Source organism: Microtus pennsylvanicus, chromosome 4 (genome assembly GCF_037038515.1).
Source record: "Microtus pennsylvanicus isolate mMicPen1 chromosome 4, mMicPen1.hap1, whole genome shotgun sequence".
NCBI lineage: Eukaryota > Metazoa > Chordata > Mammalia > Rodentia > Cricetidae > Microtus > Microtus pennsylvanicus.
The window spans coordinates 85,225,609-85,238,830 of NC_134582.1; the positions used below are offsets into that span (position 1 = coordinate 85,225,609).

The following is a 13,222-nucleotide window of genomic DNA, read 5'->3' on the forward strand; positions in this document are numbered from 1 at the left end:
ATATACAGACCAGGATGTCTTCAAACTCAGAGATCCACTACCCCTGTGCCATGAGTGCACCAGCCTCAGCCCTGGCATCCTTTTTCCCTGATGCTCAGCTCACATGATTGGTTTTGATATGAAGCATTGTTTTCTATTCCAGATGGTATTCTAAATGTATTTGTAGAATTGCACTTATTGTCAGAATCATAAAACCTTTCCATCTCCCACAAAGAAAGCCAATCTCCTCCTCATTCACCTATTTTACCCTTACGATCTGATCATTTACTGGCATCACGATTGTATTTTCTGCCTGTGGAGTTTTAGACATTCTGCTGTGTCTGGCTTGTGCTGGTTAACATGATGTTTTCAGTGTTTGTTCATGTTGTAGTCAGGATAGTACTTAATTCCTTTATTAGCTAACGACTCCATTATGTGTATAGACCATACTTTATTTACCTAGTCACACCTGTGCTTTGTTTACTTTATGGTCTGGGCATCCAATCCGGGGCCTTGTGCATGCCAAACAAGCGTTCTTGCACTTAGCCACATCTGAGCCCCACCTAGTCAACAGCTGACTGACATTCAGGGTATGGCTGCTTTTTTGTTTTGCTTTGTTTTTTGAGACAGGATTTCTCTGTAGCTTTGGATCCTGTCCTGGAATTAGCTCTTATAGACTAGGCTGGCCTTGAACTTACAGATATCCCCTGCCTCTGCCTCCCGAGTGAGTGCTGGGATTAAAGGCGTAAGTCACCACCGCCTGGCAATGGCTGCTTTTTGTTTTTTGTGAACGGTAAATGTTATGGATGTTCATCTACCTGTTTTATATGATATAGATTTTTGTGTCTCACATTTTTCCCCCTTTGGCGCTCACTATAGGAATTAAATGTTCGAAAAGTTACGCTGTCTACTGATAAAAACAAGTATGGTATTCGACTAAGGGCAGAACCAGATCACATGGTCCTAGGGAAGCGTCTGAAGGGAGCCTTTAAAGCAGTGATGGTGGCCATAAAGCAGCTGAGCAATGAGGAGCTAGAGCAGTTCCAGAAAAGCGGTGAGTGTCCGTGCGCACGTCCTCAGCTCAAGGACCGCTGCATGCTTAGGCTCCTGTAGGATGTTTCCATCTTTATCTGCAAATCTTCATTCTGTTCATAAGAGTGACAGCTGTAAATTCCAGAAACGTTCCCAGACAGGTGCTTGGTATCCCAGCTTCCTATTGCAGCCTCTGGGTACGCATGTCCTCCACTTACAAGTACTTCTAGAGTCAGCCTTAATGGAGTTGCTACCGTGGGCTTTCCTAAAGGTGGCCAGCACTTCACCCTGCCCCTCTTCTTAATTGCTAGTGCTAGCCCACAGAATACCAGGGTCATCAGAGGGAGAGCACAATATGCTACTAGCAGGCACTTGAAGACAAGAGGGATTGATGGGGTCTGTTTTCCTCACAGGGAGTATTGTTGTGGAAGGCCATGAATTGCACGAGGAAGATCTTCGCCTCATGTACACCTTTGACCAGGCCACAGGAGGTACTGCACAGTTTGAAGCACACTCTGATGCACAGGTATTTTTCTGTTCCCTCAAAGACTGTTCTGTATTTATTTATATATTGGTGTTTTTGAGACAATGTAGTGTAGTCCTCTCTGGCCTTAGACTCACTGTATATCTGAGAATGTCCTAGAACTCCTACCTCTACCTCTGGAGTACTAGGATTGCAGACTTGAGGCATTATACCCAGCCTCTAGAACGTTTTTCACCAACAGATGTGAACGTAAGAACGTGTTTTGCACATGCCTCACCCACACATGGGTTAGCTCCTTTCAGATCTGTTCTCTTAAGCTTCTGTGTGGGTCCTTGTTTATCAGATGCTTATGTGAGCATTTTGTAATTTATGCTTGTGAATATTTGTCCTAATTGTTGGGTTGCACAAAAATCAACCCTAAAAAACAAGTCCATTGTGGATACAAGAAAGTAATCCAAGTCTTAGTTGTCTGCCCCATAACTTCCTGGGTGAAAGTAAGTTCAGAGAAGTTCGAGTCCCAAACATGCACTGTTAATGGAAATTGTTGAGAGATGCTCTGGAGGAGACTATACAGAAGCTTGGAGTCCAGACTGTGTTTGTCGTGATGGAACAGAGTGTCTCCAGTCCTGTTATAGCAGAAAAAGAAAGATTCTTTGGATCTATGGCTAGGTCCATTGCTTGGCACAACACAGGACAGGAACAGTAGAGCAACATTTCTGAAAGCCTCCCCAGGCCACCAAAGTTAAAACAAACCAGGCTGAGAAGCACTAGAGTGGGAAGGTGCATTAAGCAACCTTTTTAATTGCTATGCCAAAAAATAAAAAAAAATTAAAAAAAAAAAACCTGACTAGAGTGTTTGTTCAGCTCACAGTTCGAGGGGCTATAGTCCGTCCTGGTGGGTAGGTACGGCCACAGAAATACCATCCTACCACCACCTGGTCACATTGCATTCAGTCAGGAATCAGGAAAGTGAATGCCAGTGCTCAGCTCACTTTTCCTTTTGTATTTATCTATTTTTAATTATCCTTAATGCATAGGTATGTACACATGAGTACAGGTGTTGTGGGGGCCAGAGGCATCACCCGCCTTTTCCCCAGGATCTAGAGTTACAGGCAGTTGTGAGCCACCTGCCATAAGTGCTGGAAATCAAACTTAGGTCCTGTTAGAGTATGCTGTTTACCTTTGAGGAAACTCAAGAGAAGAAACTTGCCTCATTTGTCAAAGGCTTAGGAGGTTCAGCTTGAAATGGATGAGACGCTCACATCAGTCATAGCAGCACTACAACAGCCCACAACACATGGGCCGAGCCAAGAAACTCAGGAGCATTGGGAGACCACACTGTCTTAAAGTGGGGTTGATATGACATCGTCTAGACTCACTAAAGAGACGAGCATCTGGGCACATCTGTGAGGGATAGTCACGATGAGGTTCACTGATGTAGGAAGAGCCCTCCTAGCTGGGTGGTACCGTTCCATGGACCTTGATCCTAGATTGCATAAGGAGAAAGTGTAGACTGGACAGATATCTCAGTGCATAATCGTGCTTGCTCCTCTTGCAAAGGACCTGGGTTTAGTTCCAGAACCCACATAAGATGGTTCACAATCACCTCTCATGGGGTTTAGGGGATCTGATGTTCTTTGGCCTCACCAGGCATTGGCATACATGTGTTACACCTAAACTCATGTAGGCTGCCACACATTAAGAAAAGTGATAAATCTTTTTTAAACGAGATGAGTTATGTTGTCATTGTCACATCCATAATCAATAACTTTCAGAATACCTGAGAGAAAGGTAAAGTTGGAAAAAAAACTTGTGTTTAAACATCAGTTTAAACTTAATTGTATAAAAAAAAAAATATTGTGGTCTGTTTTAGAATTTCTGTCTTCAGTCATACTGACAACCTAAAGATCAGAAAGCCATAGGCTAGGGGTGTTGCTTGGATTGGCTGCATGGGTCCTTTGCTCCACGCTATGGTGTGGAAAGTTGGCTGCTTCAGGAGCATCATTTATTATGTATACAGTCTTCTGCTTGCATGTGTGCCTGCAAGCCTGAAGTGGGCACCAGATCTCATTTACAGATGTTCTGAGCCACCACACGGTTGCTGGAAATTGAACTCAGGACCCTGAAAGAGCAGCCAGTGCTCTGAACTGCTGAGCATCTCTCCAGCCCGCTTCAGGAGCATTGTGACCAGGGATCATAGATTAGAAGAATAGTATTCGTTAGGTGGACAACACACCATCCCTTCATGCAGGTCTGAGGATTCTCAGGGCATCTCCTGTGAACAGCATTCCAGAAGAAGAGAAGCAGTATCTGCTGTGGGAACTCCTTCAGCCAATAGCCTTTAAGATATTGGCCCAATTTGAGTGTGGTCTCATGCACTATATATGCAGACAAAAATCGTGCACGGGCCCCTTGGCTGCTGGATTTGGTTCCAGGTAGCCTCACATGCAGAGGACTGGATTGCTACTCTTCCTTTGAGTTTAACCCCTAATAAATAAACCTTTATTCTATTCTATTCTGGGCTAGTATGGAAATTTTTCATATCGCAACAGTTTGGCACCAACGTGGCCAGAGTCCATACCATTGCCAGGCCCTGGCCAGAGTTATGGGAAGGTTGTGACCCTCGGTGTGGGTGCTGGAAACTGAATCTGATTCCTCATCAAGTGCCGAGCCATCTCTCCAGCCCCAGAATTTACTCTCACTTTTTTAAGCGTTTATTTCTTAGTCTTGGGTGTATGAGTGCAGGTGCCACAGGATGTGTGTGGGGGTCAGAGGACAACCTGCAGAAATCAGTTCTCTCCTTCCACCATGTTAGTTCCAGCAATCAAACTCCAGGACATTGTCTTGCCTGCCAACCCTAGCTTTTTTCACCAAGTTTGAAGGAAATTATTTTATTCATTGTCATGCACTCTCTTCCTTCTATATATAGGCTTTAGTTCTCTTAGATGTCACACCCGACCAGTCAATGGTGGATGAAGGCATGGCTCGGGAGGTCATCAATCGTATCCAGAAGCTTCGCAAGAAGGTCAGTCTCTTTAGGAAGAAGCTGTAGTTTTGGTTTTATACTGGGTTTGTTTTAGATGTTAAGGGCGGGCAGACAAGGCAGACAGTGTAAGCCGTAGTTATCAATTGATGGTAATGCTTCTTTAATCCATAGTCCCTTCTGATTGTACTCTGTGGGAAAGTTAGTCCCCTTCCTCCTTCCCTGCCCACTCCCTGGCTGGTTACCACTCATTTTCTCTGCCCAACGGCTTTTTTAGCCCATCCATCCTTCTTCAGTTTTCTTGGGCAACCATAGAATTATCTTTCTGAAAGACTGCTCTCTGGCTGCTTCAGAAGGTCACCAAAGATGACAGTGAGTGTCCAAGGCATATAGACGTCAGTATGGGAAGGCTGCAAGCTGAGGAGAGGTGACTGGCTTTGTACTGAACGGGGTGACCTTTCCTTGTTAAGAGGTGAGGAAGGTACACACAGCACTCTACCTGGAGGAGAAGGCATCACCAAGCTCCTATTAGGTCTGAGAATCAGAAAGCTCTTAATCATGGAGACAGTGCTGATCAGGATGGCTCCTCCTAAGCCAAGCCTCATGGAGCTGTGGTTGAGTCTGACACGGGCACTCCAGCGTCTTTGCATACTGTCTTGGTTCAGAGCTTTGCGAGTAGGTTCACGGTCTTTTATCTAGACACTCATGAGGGTCTGATTGTACTGGGAAAAAACACAAGAAAAGCAGGTAAAAGAGCGCAGGACAGCAGGTGCTGGTTTTACATATCACCTGGAAGAGTGAATGACCTGGGACAGTTCAGCATATGCTTGTTCTCATGCAATACCTTTAGTTTCGTGAACAAAATCTGCTTCTCTTTGAAGTTTTTCTCTATGCTATTTTAGTGCAATCTGGTTCCAACTGACGAAATAACAGTTTATTATAATGCAAAATCTGAAGGAAGATACTTGAATAACGTCATTGAAAGCCACACCGACTTCATATTTGCCACTATCAAAGCTCCCTTGAAACCATATCCAGTTCCTTCATCGGATAATGTCCTTATTCAGGAACAAACACAGGTGAGTTCTGCGTTGTGTGGAAATACTAGTGTTTCACATTGGGTTTTGACTTACATTTATATAATTAACTCCCAATAAATTATAGTTCGCTGTCTTACTTTTTCTGTTGTGGTGATAAAATATTCTGACAGAATTAACTTCTAGATCAGATAGACGTCCATCCCGGTGGGGAAGGGCCGGGACAGTATGAGACAGCTGTTAGCGGTGTATCCATAGTCAGGAAGTAGAGAGCTGTGGCTGCCCAGGCTCAAGTCCCTTCCCACCCTTGTGTCCTACCTTTTGTGCTGAGTCCTCCCACATAAGCCCAATCAGGACGTTTTTAGTGTGCCCAGGTAGTTCCAGATCCTGTGCCTGCGGTGGAGATGGCTGTAGACTGCAGGGCTGAAGTACCGCTCTGGAAGTCCTGGGGAGGGTCTGGGAGGAAGGAAAGGAGGACAGCCGGAGCGGCCTCATGCGGTTCTCATAGGAAAGGCGGCCAGAAAAGTGGCCGTGCTGACCCATTGTGTCTAAACTACAACAGTGGACACTGGGTTCTGATAATTCTCATTAAAAAGACGTGACAGTTGACTTGAAAGTAATTTAACTTGTTGATAGTGTGTTGCATATTTTATAGCATTTCCTGTTATAGTCAGTACAATTTTTTGTTTGTTTGTTTTTTGTTTTTGAGACAGGATTTTTCTGTGTAACTTTGGAGCCTGTCCTGGAACTCACTTTGTAGACCAGGCTGGCCTCAAACTCACAGAGATCTGCCTGCCTCTGCCTCCTGAGTCCTTGGATTAAAGGTGTGCTCCACCACCACCCAACAAGTAATACATTTTTAAAAACATTTTGATTTTGAGATTAATATAATGACATTATGTCTCCCTTTGCTCTCCCCCTTCCAGGCCCTCCCTTATGCCCCCCTACTCTCTTTTGCGTCATGGCCTCTTTACACACAGTACTTGTAGATGTTATTATGAAAATTGGGCATCAATACTTGAAAAAATATTGGCCCATAATACAGAAATAGGCCGTTTATTTGATTGTTTTTTTTCCTTAGTTCTACAAGGAGGATAGATAAGGAGGGGCTGAAGTGTCATTATCTTTTCATGTGACACAGATATATTATTATTCCATTTTGTTTTACATATTGCTAACTTCCTGGACTTTTCAAAATGAGCATATATTGTTCTGTAGTTAGGAAACAGGCAAGGTGATTGAGTTATAACTGCAGCTCTTGCCTCTGAAGAGCTTTTTTCTTATGAACCAGTGGCCCCGTGTGTTCCTTCCTGTGGGGCCCAGCACAGCCATGCTGTCCCTCATCATGTGCTCTCTGCTCAGTTGAAAGGGTCGGAACTGGAGCTCACGCTCACCAGAGGATCCTGTGTGCCCGGTCCTGCTTGTGCTTACGTAAACCTTAGCATCTGTGCGAATGGCACTGAGCAAGGTAGGTGCAGACGAACCCTGTGCCGTGTCTGACTTAGTGACTTCCATACTCCTGAGACAGGGTCTTACCATGTGGCTCAGTCTCGGGCTCACCCTCCTCTCACCTCCCATCCTGAGCGTTAGGGTTACAAGGGTCTCCACCATTGTTTCCATTTTTTAGTTAATTCTATAGAAATCTTTAAGGCAGCCATAAGAGAACTGGTAAAATGAGGTGGCTTTTTCATTTTGTCACCCAGATGAGTCTTTAGATAATAGATAATGGACCTACTTGTAAAAAGGCTCAAACCCCCCTTTGCATCGATTTTCTTCCAAATTTAACATTTTCTTTAAGTTTTACTGCACTAAATGAGACCTTGCTTTTGTGACTTTCTAGGTGGAGTACTGCTTTTGGAGAATCCGAAAGGTGACAATAAATTGAACCTTGTAAAGCTGAAGTGTGTTGTTGCCAGCATATTTGGTGTTAAGAATGCGGAGCTGTCAGTCTTCCACGGAGAAACGGGTATGTGGAGAGCAAGAGGCTACTGTCGCTGGCTCGAGGGGCCTGACCAAGGTCTTCTTTTGGTGTCAGTTATGTGGCTGAGCCATTGTGTTTTCCTCACTCTGAGGCAGTAGAGGTTCTTCAGCGGTGTCTGCTGCCATGTCTCTACTGTGCCCCACTCTATGATATGGCTGAAACTTTGGACATACAGGAAGCCAAGGTCCTCATTCTCCCTTGTCCCTGTTAGCCAGGAGACAGATCAGGACTCACCCTCCCTGCTGAGTTGTGAGCTTATCAGACGGTTCCTGGGCCTTACTAAATCCAGACCTGGAGTCCACTGTTAATTACAACTTGGGTCAGGGAGGTGGCTCATGGAGTAAAGCCCTGTGATGAGCTGGGTTCCAGTCCCCAGCACCCATCTAAAAAGATGTTTCAGCAGCGCGCCTGAGATCCCACATGTGTGAGCCAGTAGGATCCCGGGTTCTCAGCTTAATCCAACCAATGAGCTCCCTGTCTCAGAGAATAAAGGGGAGGCCAATGAGGTGGCTCAGTGGGTAAAGGAAGGTGCTTGGGATTTTAACAATAAATGAAGTGGAAAGCAATCAAGGGAGACACCTAATGTCAGCCTGCACACATGCACACACACCAACTCACATCTTTACACAAGCACATACACCACACATACACAGCAGTTTCTGAAAAAAATTAGAACTTGTTTGCTAACTATAACTATCATTTTCAAATATAGTTTTTCTTGGTAAATTTTGAGATTCTCGTAGAATGAAAAATTTAAGAGTAGCTGTAATATAAGGAAAATATTGATGGGAAGAAAACAATATATGTTGAATTTTAAGTTAGGGGGTTTGTGAATTTTTAGTTCAGTGGTACAGCATTTACCTAGCAAGCACAAGGTCATGAGCTTGGTCCCCAGCAACATCCCACCCCCACCCCCGCACATGCACAAAAGCTAAATGGCAAATGTTTTACTCTTTAGTTTTGCAGCACTCAAACAACCTATTTGTAAGGTTGTATTTGCAGTGCTGGAGGTATAGGGCTTAGTGGTAGAGTGAGTGCCAAGCATGCAGAAGGCCCTGGGTCCCATCCCAACCACTAAAAACAAAACAAAACAAAAAACCATTTCCTGCTGTTTGATTATCATTAACACCTGGCTTTGCAGGAGAAGAGCTTTCCTTTGGTGAACAAAATGATGGAAAGCCATCTCTGTATGCGGATGGGTGATAGTGGAGTTAGAAGTGAATGCTAGTGGCTTAGGAGAAGGTGAGTGACTCCAGAATGGTTGTTATTTTTAGAAATACAGAACCAGACTGACCTGCTGAGTCTGAGTGGAAGGACACTGTGTGTGACTGCAGGAGCAGCCCCCTCTGCCACCAACAGCCCCAGCACGCTTCTGTGTCAGTATATCAACCTGCAGCTCCTAAATGCGGAGCCACAAGGTATGTGTGTGCATCAACAAGCTGAGTGCGGGACACTAAGGCTCCTTTCCAGGTTCAGATCTCTGACTTAGGCGTAATCTTCCAGTCAACTTGAGCACACGGACAGCAGCCAAGCATGTTTTGCACACCCACCTGTAATCCCAGCACTTAGACTGAGGGAGAAAGACTACAAGTTCAAGGCCAGCTTGCACTACGTAGTGAGACCCTACCTCTCTGTATCAATAAACAGAGTATTAATTCCATGCTTCTCCAGGGAATACAGTTGTTTTGGTTTTGTTGATTTGATTTTTTGCAGTACATTTATGTAGAAAGACCGTCCGTCATTCTTCTGACAGTCAGGAAACAAAACGATCATCTTAGGTAAAATTATATCTACGTGGAACTCTGTTGTCTCCATGCCTGAACTATTGATTTTACAATCTGATTTTTTTGTTTGTTTGTTTGGTTTTGGGTTTTGTTTTGTTTTTTCGGTTTTTTATACAGGGTCTCTCTGCGTAGCTTTGGTGCCTGTCCTGGAACTAAATCTTGTAGACCAGGCTGGCCTCTAACTAACAGAGATCCACCTGTCTCTACCTCCTGAGTGCTGGGATTAAAGGCGTGTGCCACCAATGACTAGTTCACAGTGTGATCTTATGTTTGTTTTCTAGAAATCTGTCCCGAGGACTTGGACACGGGCCTCGCTGCTGCTTTTCCCCTAACATTTCAGGATCCTCAATGTGCTCTTTTTTGTTCTTTTCTGGAATCCTCCTCTCTTCACCTGACTGTGCACTGAAAATCAGTTCCCCGGTGGCTCGCCTCTCTGAACTTTATAGATTGCTTCATAGCCTATGCCTCCAGCTTAAGCTCCTGTACCCACTTGGGAGCCCTCTGCATTGCTGGTTGGTGCTGTCTTCAGTGACCACCACTGTTGGAACACTAGTTTTCCAGAACTGACTGGCTTTCTTCCTTCTTCTCCAGAGTGTTTGACAGGAACTGTGGGCACTCTCCTGCTTGAAAACCCGCTTGGACAGAATGGACTCAGCCACCAAGGGCTTGTGTATGAGGCAGCGAAAGTGTTTGGACTGCGGAGCAGGAGGCTGAAGCTGTTTCTGAATGAGACTCAGACGCAGGGTGAGGCAGCTGTGACTGTAAGGCCTTTTCTCCTTCAAAAGGAGACTTTGGTGCCAGTAACTGCTCGTGTTTCGTCTGTGAAAATGTTTTGTATATTTGTCTTGTTTTGTTTAATTTGGAAAATCAACCAGAAATTAGCCATAATATAATTAAAGATAATAATAGTTTAAGTGAGGAGTAGCGGAGTGGCAGAACACTCTCTTAGCATGTGTGAGACTTGAGTTAAATCGCCAGTCCCATGTTATTTCAGTTAAGGGTAGAGATGATAAAAACAGTTCATCTCTCTGGCAGTACCCTAAGAGGGCATACTTGTAGGTAAACTACTGTATTTCCTGACCTTAAATTTAAAACTGCTTTCTTTAGGAATTGAGTCTGATGGGAACTTTCAGCTGACGTTCGTCAGTCTTGTCCCCTCTCTTTTTCAAGCATGCTGTGTGCATCTCCTCCCTGGGCCGCAAACACATGGAGATCTCCATTGTCTTTCTCAAAGCTTCTCACAGACATCTCTCTGCTGCCCAGCATCTTGCTCTTATCAGAATGTCCCTCTGTCCTTGAAGCTGTGTTCAGGATTTTTCAGCTGGTTTGTCTTTCTTACCCTTACAAGATATTCTTTCAGAGTCTCGCTTCTTTCAGGATTTCTCTTTGTCTGTGACGTTCTGCAGTCCGACTGTGGTATTCTTAAGTTTATAGGTTTTGAGCACAGTTTTAAAATTGTGTCCATTATTATCTGTATGATGGGGGGCACCTGTGCCACCACCACTGCTGATACCAACACAGCCTCAGGCATTTCCTCAAACCACTCTCAGATTCCATAATTGCAAAAATACTTCACAGACTAACTGAAAAAATACTATACTTACAAGTGCGTTTATTATACCAATTAGAGCTAACCAGAGGAAGAGATGCAAAGGGCAGAGGGGGATGGGACATCAAGTGATGCTTTCCTCGTGGAGGAATAGCCAGTGTTACCTCCTCCAGTCCCTAGTCGTTTGACTAGGCAGTGTCACCACCCAGGGAAGCTTGGTGGAACTTGGTGTCCAGAGTGTTGTTGCGGTTTAATAGGTAGACAATTAATCCATGGCCTGCGTGGTTGGTCTTTGTCTCACAAGTTAACCAACCAGCTCACACACTTGACAGCTAAGTTCTCCTCATGTGGCCACCTGCCCTGAGTCATCTTGCTGAAAGCTAATACGTAATCAGAGCTCCCTGTCTGCAACAAAGATACCCCTGTCGGGAAATGCCAGGACAGAGGCTTAGGATGGGACCAGGGATAGACTATTGACAATGTTTTTAGGTGTTCACGCAACAGAGTATTGACTTTTCGAAAAATTTTTCTTCTAGAAATTACAGAAGATATCCCAATGAAGACTCTGAACATGAAGACTGTGTACGTGTCTGTCCTGCCAACAACTGCAGATGGCTAATCGTGATCCCTGTAGCCTCAGTCAGCCCTGCCCTGACTTCTGCCCATCTCCTTACACGTGCACACATGGGCTCAGCGGAGGTGTTTTCTGTGGCCACGTGTCTGATATGCTGCTTTGAACCAACAGTTCAGATGGGATTGACTGACCTGAGACCTTACATAATGTTCACATATAACCTTAAACACCTATGCAGTCATGTTGGGGGAGGGTCCTAATGTTACCTCAGCGCCACAAAGCTTATTTCTATACTTGAGTTCTTTAGTACAGAAGGCAGGAGTGGTTTAGATGGCATAGTACATATATACATATATATGTATATCATTTTATGGCCTTGTGAAACTGATTTGAGACCTTGTGAAGAAATGGACATGTTATATATTTCTGCTACCTGGATTTTCCTGGGTGATTTGATGAGATATTTTAAGTTTGATTAAATCAAAACAGTAAACACTCTCTTAGATACTGTATTGGAAGTAATTTATTCTCTCATAGTTTAACGAAACTAGAAATGTCCTGACAGAATTTCTCTGTATAGCCCTGGCTGTCCTGGAACTCACTCTGTAGACCAGGCTGGCCTTGAACTCACAGATATCAAGAGGCCTGCTGGAAAACAAAATAACAAAAGATTGCAAGACACATAGTGAAGCAGGAAAATATAAACCAAGGTGGTGGTGGCTAACTAAATAGGCTGGGAAGATGGCTCAGCTGGTAAAGCACTTGCCTAGCAAACACAAGGACATGAGTTTGATCCCCAAACCACCACTAAAAGCCAAGCATGGCCAGGTGTATTAAGTAGCACACAAGTCTTTAATCCCAGCACTAAGGACACAGAAGTAGGAGGATGGGTGTGAGTTTGTGGCCAGCCCGGGCTACACAGTGAGACTGTGCCTCAAAAGACAAAACAGGTGTAAGTGATGCGTGATTTATTCCTTGGGCGGACTTGTGTCTAATTTTCAGTCATTCAGTCTAGCCTATTCGGTGAACCTCCGGGCTGATGACAACCATGGCTTTTGGGGGGGAGAAAAATTTCTTTTGGTTATTTTTAACTGCTTAAGTGTGGGCATGTGCACAGGACCCATAGGGGCAGAACCATCTCTCCAGCCCCAGAAACCTTTCTTAAAAAACAATGAAAGATGGCTTGATGGTTAAGAATACTGCCTGCTCTTCCAGAAGGACGAGGTTCAATTCTCAGCATCCACATGGCAGCTCATAGTTATCTGTAACAATTTTCAAGGGACCAAATGCCCTCTTCTGACCTCTATAGGTACCAGATATGTGCACAGTACACAGACATAAATGCAGGTAAAATACCCATACACATAAAACAAAATGTTTTTTAAAAAGACAACAAATAACTGGGTAGGCCTGTGTGACACAGCCCTCAGTAGATACCTGTGGTCACACACCGTAAGTTCTAGTCGGGCTCCTGCTCTAGTCAGAAAGGGAGACAGACTACTCCACCCCTCCATGCCCCATCCCTGCTGGAGACTGTAGTGGGGCAGAATGATGCTGACCTTCCCCACCCCATCACCACAAGACAGAAACCACTGTACTGAACGGCATGAGCATGAACTAGGAAGCAGCTCCCATCTCGGAAGGAGCCATTAGCAACAGAAGACAAGCTTCAGTAGGAAGAAGATTCACTTTGTAGGAAAAAAGCCAATGTTTATTACCAGGAGAGCACTGGGGGAGCCAATGGCTGTGTGATGGGAGGCTACTGGGCAAAGGCCAAAGTGGCCCGAGGCACCTGCTCCTTGGCCTATACTGGTAAGGT

At 44.6% G+C, this 13,222-nt stretch overlaps 1 protein-coding gene across 2 annotated transcripts in view; it reads left to right on the forward strand.

Moving 5' to 3' along the window:
• Positions 1-11,901, forward strand: part of Iars1 (isoleucyl-tRNA synthetase 1) — a 47,003-nt gene extending 35,102 nt beyond the window's left edge. The window contains exons 26-34 of one of the 2 annotated variants that reach the window (XM_075969735.1): positions 859-1,033; positions 1,425-1,537; positions 4,425-4,520; positions 5,381-5,557; positions 6,878-6,983; positions 7,356-7,481; positions 8,771-8,914; positions 9,872-10,024; positions 11,366-11,901. In XM_075969735.1, coding sequence (XP_075825850.1) covers positions 859-1,033; positions 1,425-1,537; positions 4,425-4,520; positions 5,381-5,557; positions 6,878-6,983; positions 7,356-7,481; positions 8,771-8,914; positions 9,872-10,024; positions 11,366-11,448 — 1,173 coding nt within the window. In that variant the 3' untranslated portion in view covers positions 11,449-11,901. The remainder of the gene's footprint in view (positions 1-858; positions 1,034-1,424; positions 1,538-4,424; positions 4,521-5,380; positions 5,558-6,877; positions 6,984-7,355; positions 7,482-8,770; positions 8,915-9,871; positions 10,025-11,365) is intronic. The other variant, XM_075969734.1, reaches the window with a different exon arrangement.
• The last annotated feature ends 1,321 nt before the right edge of the window (positions 11,902-13,222 follow it).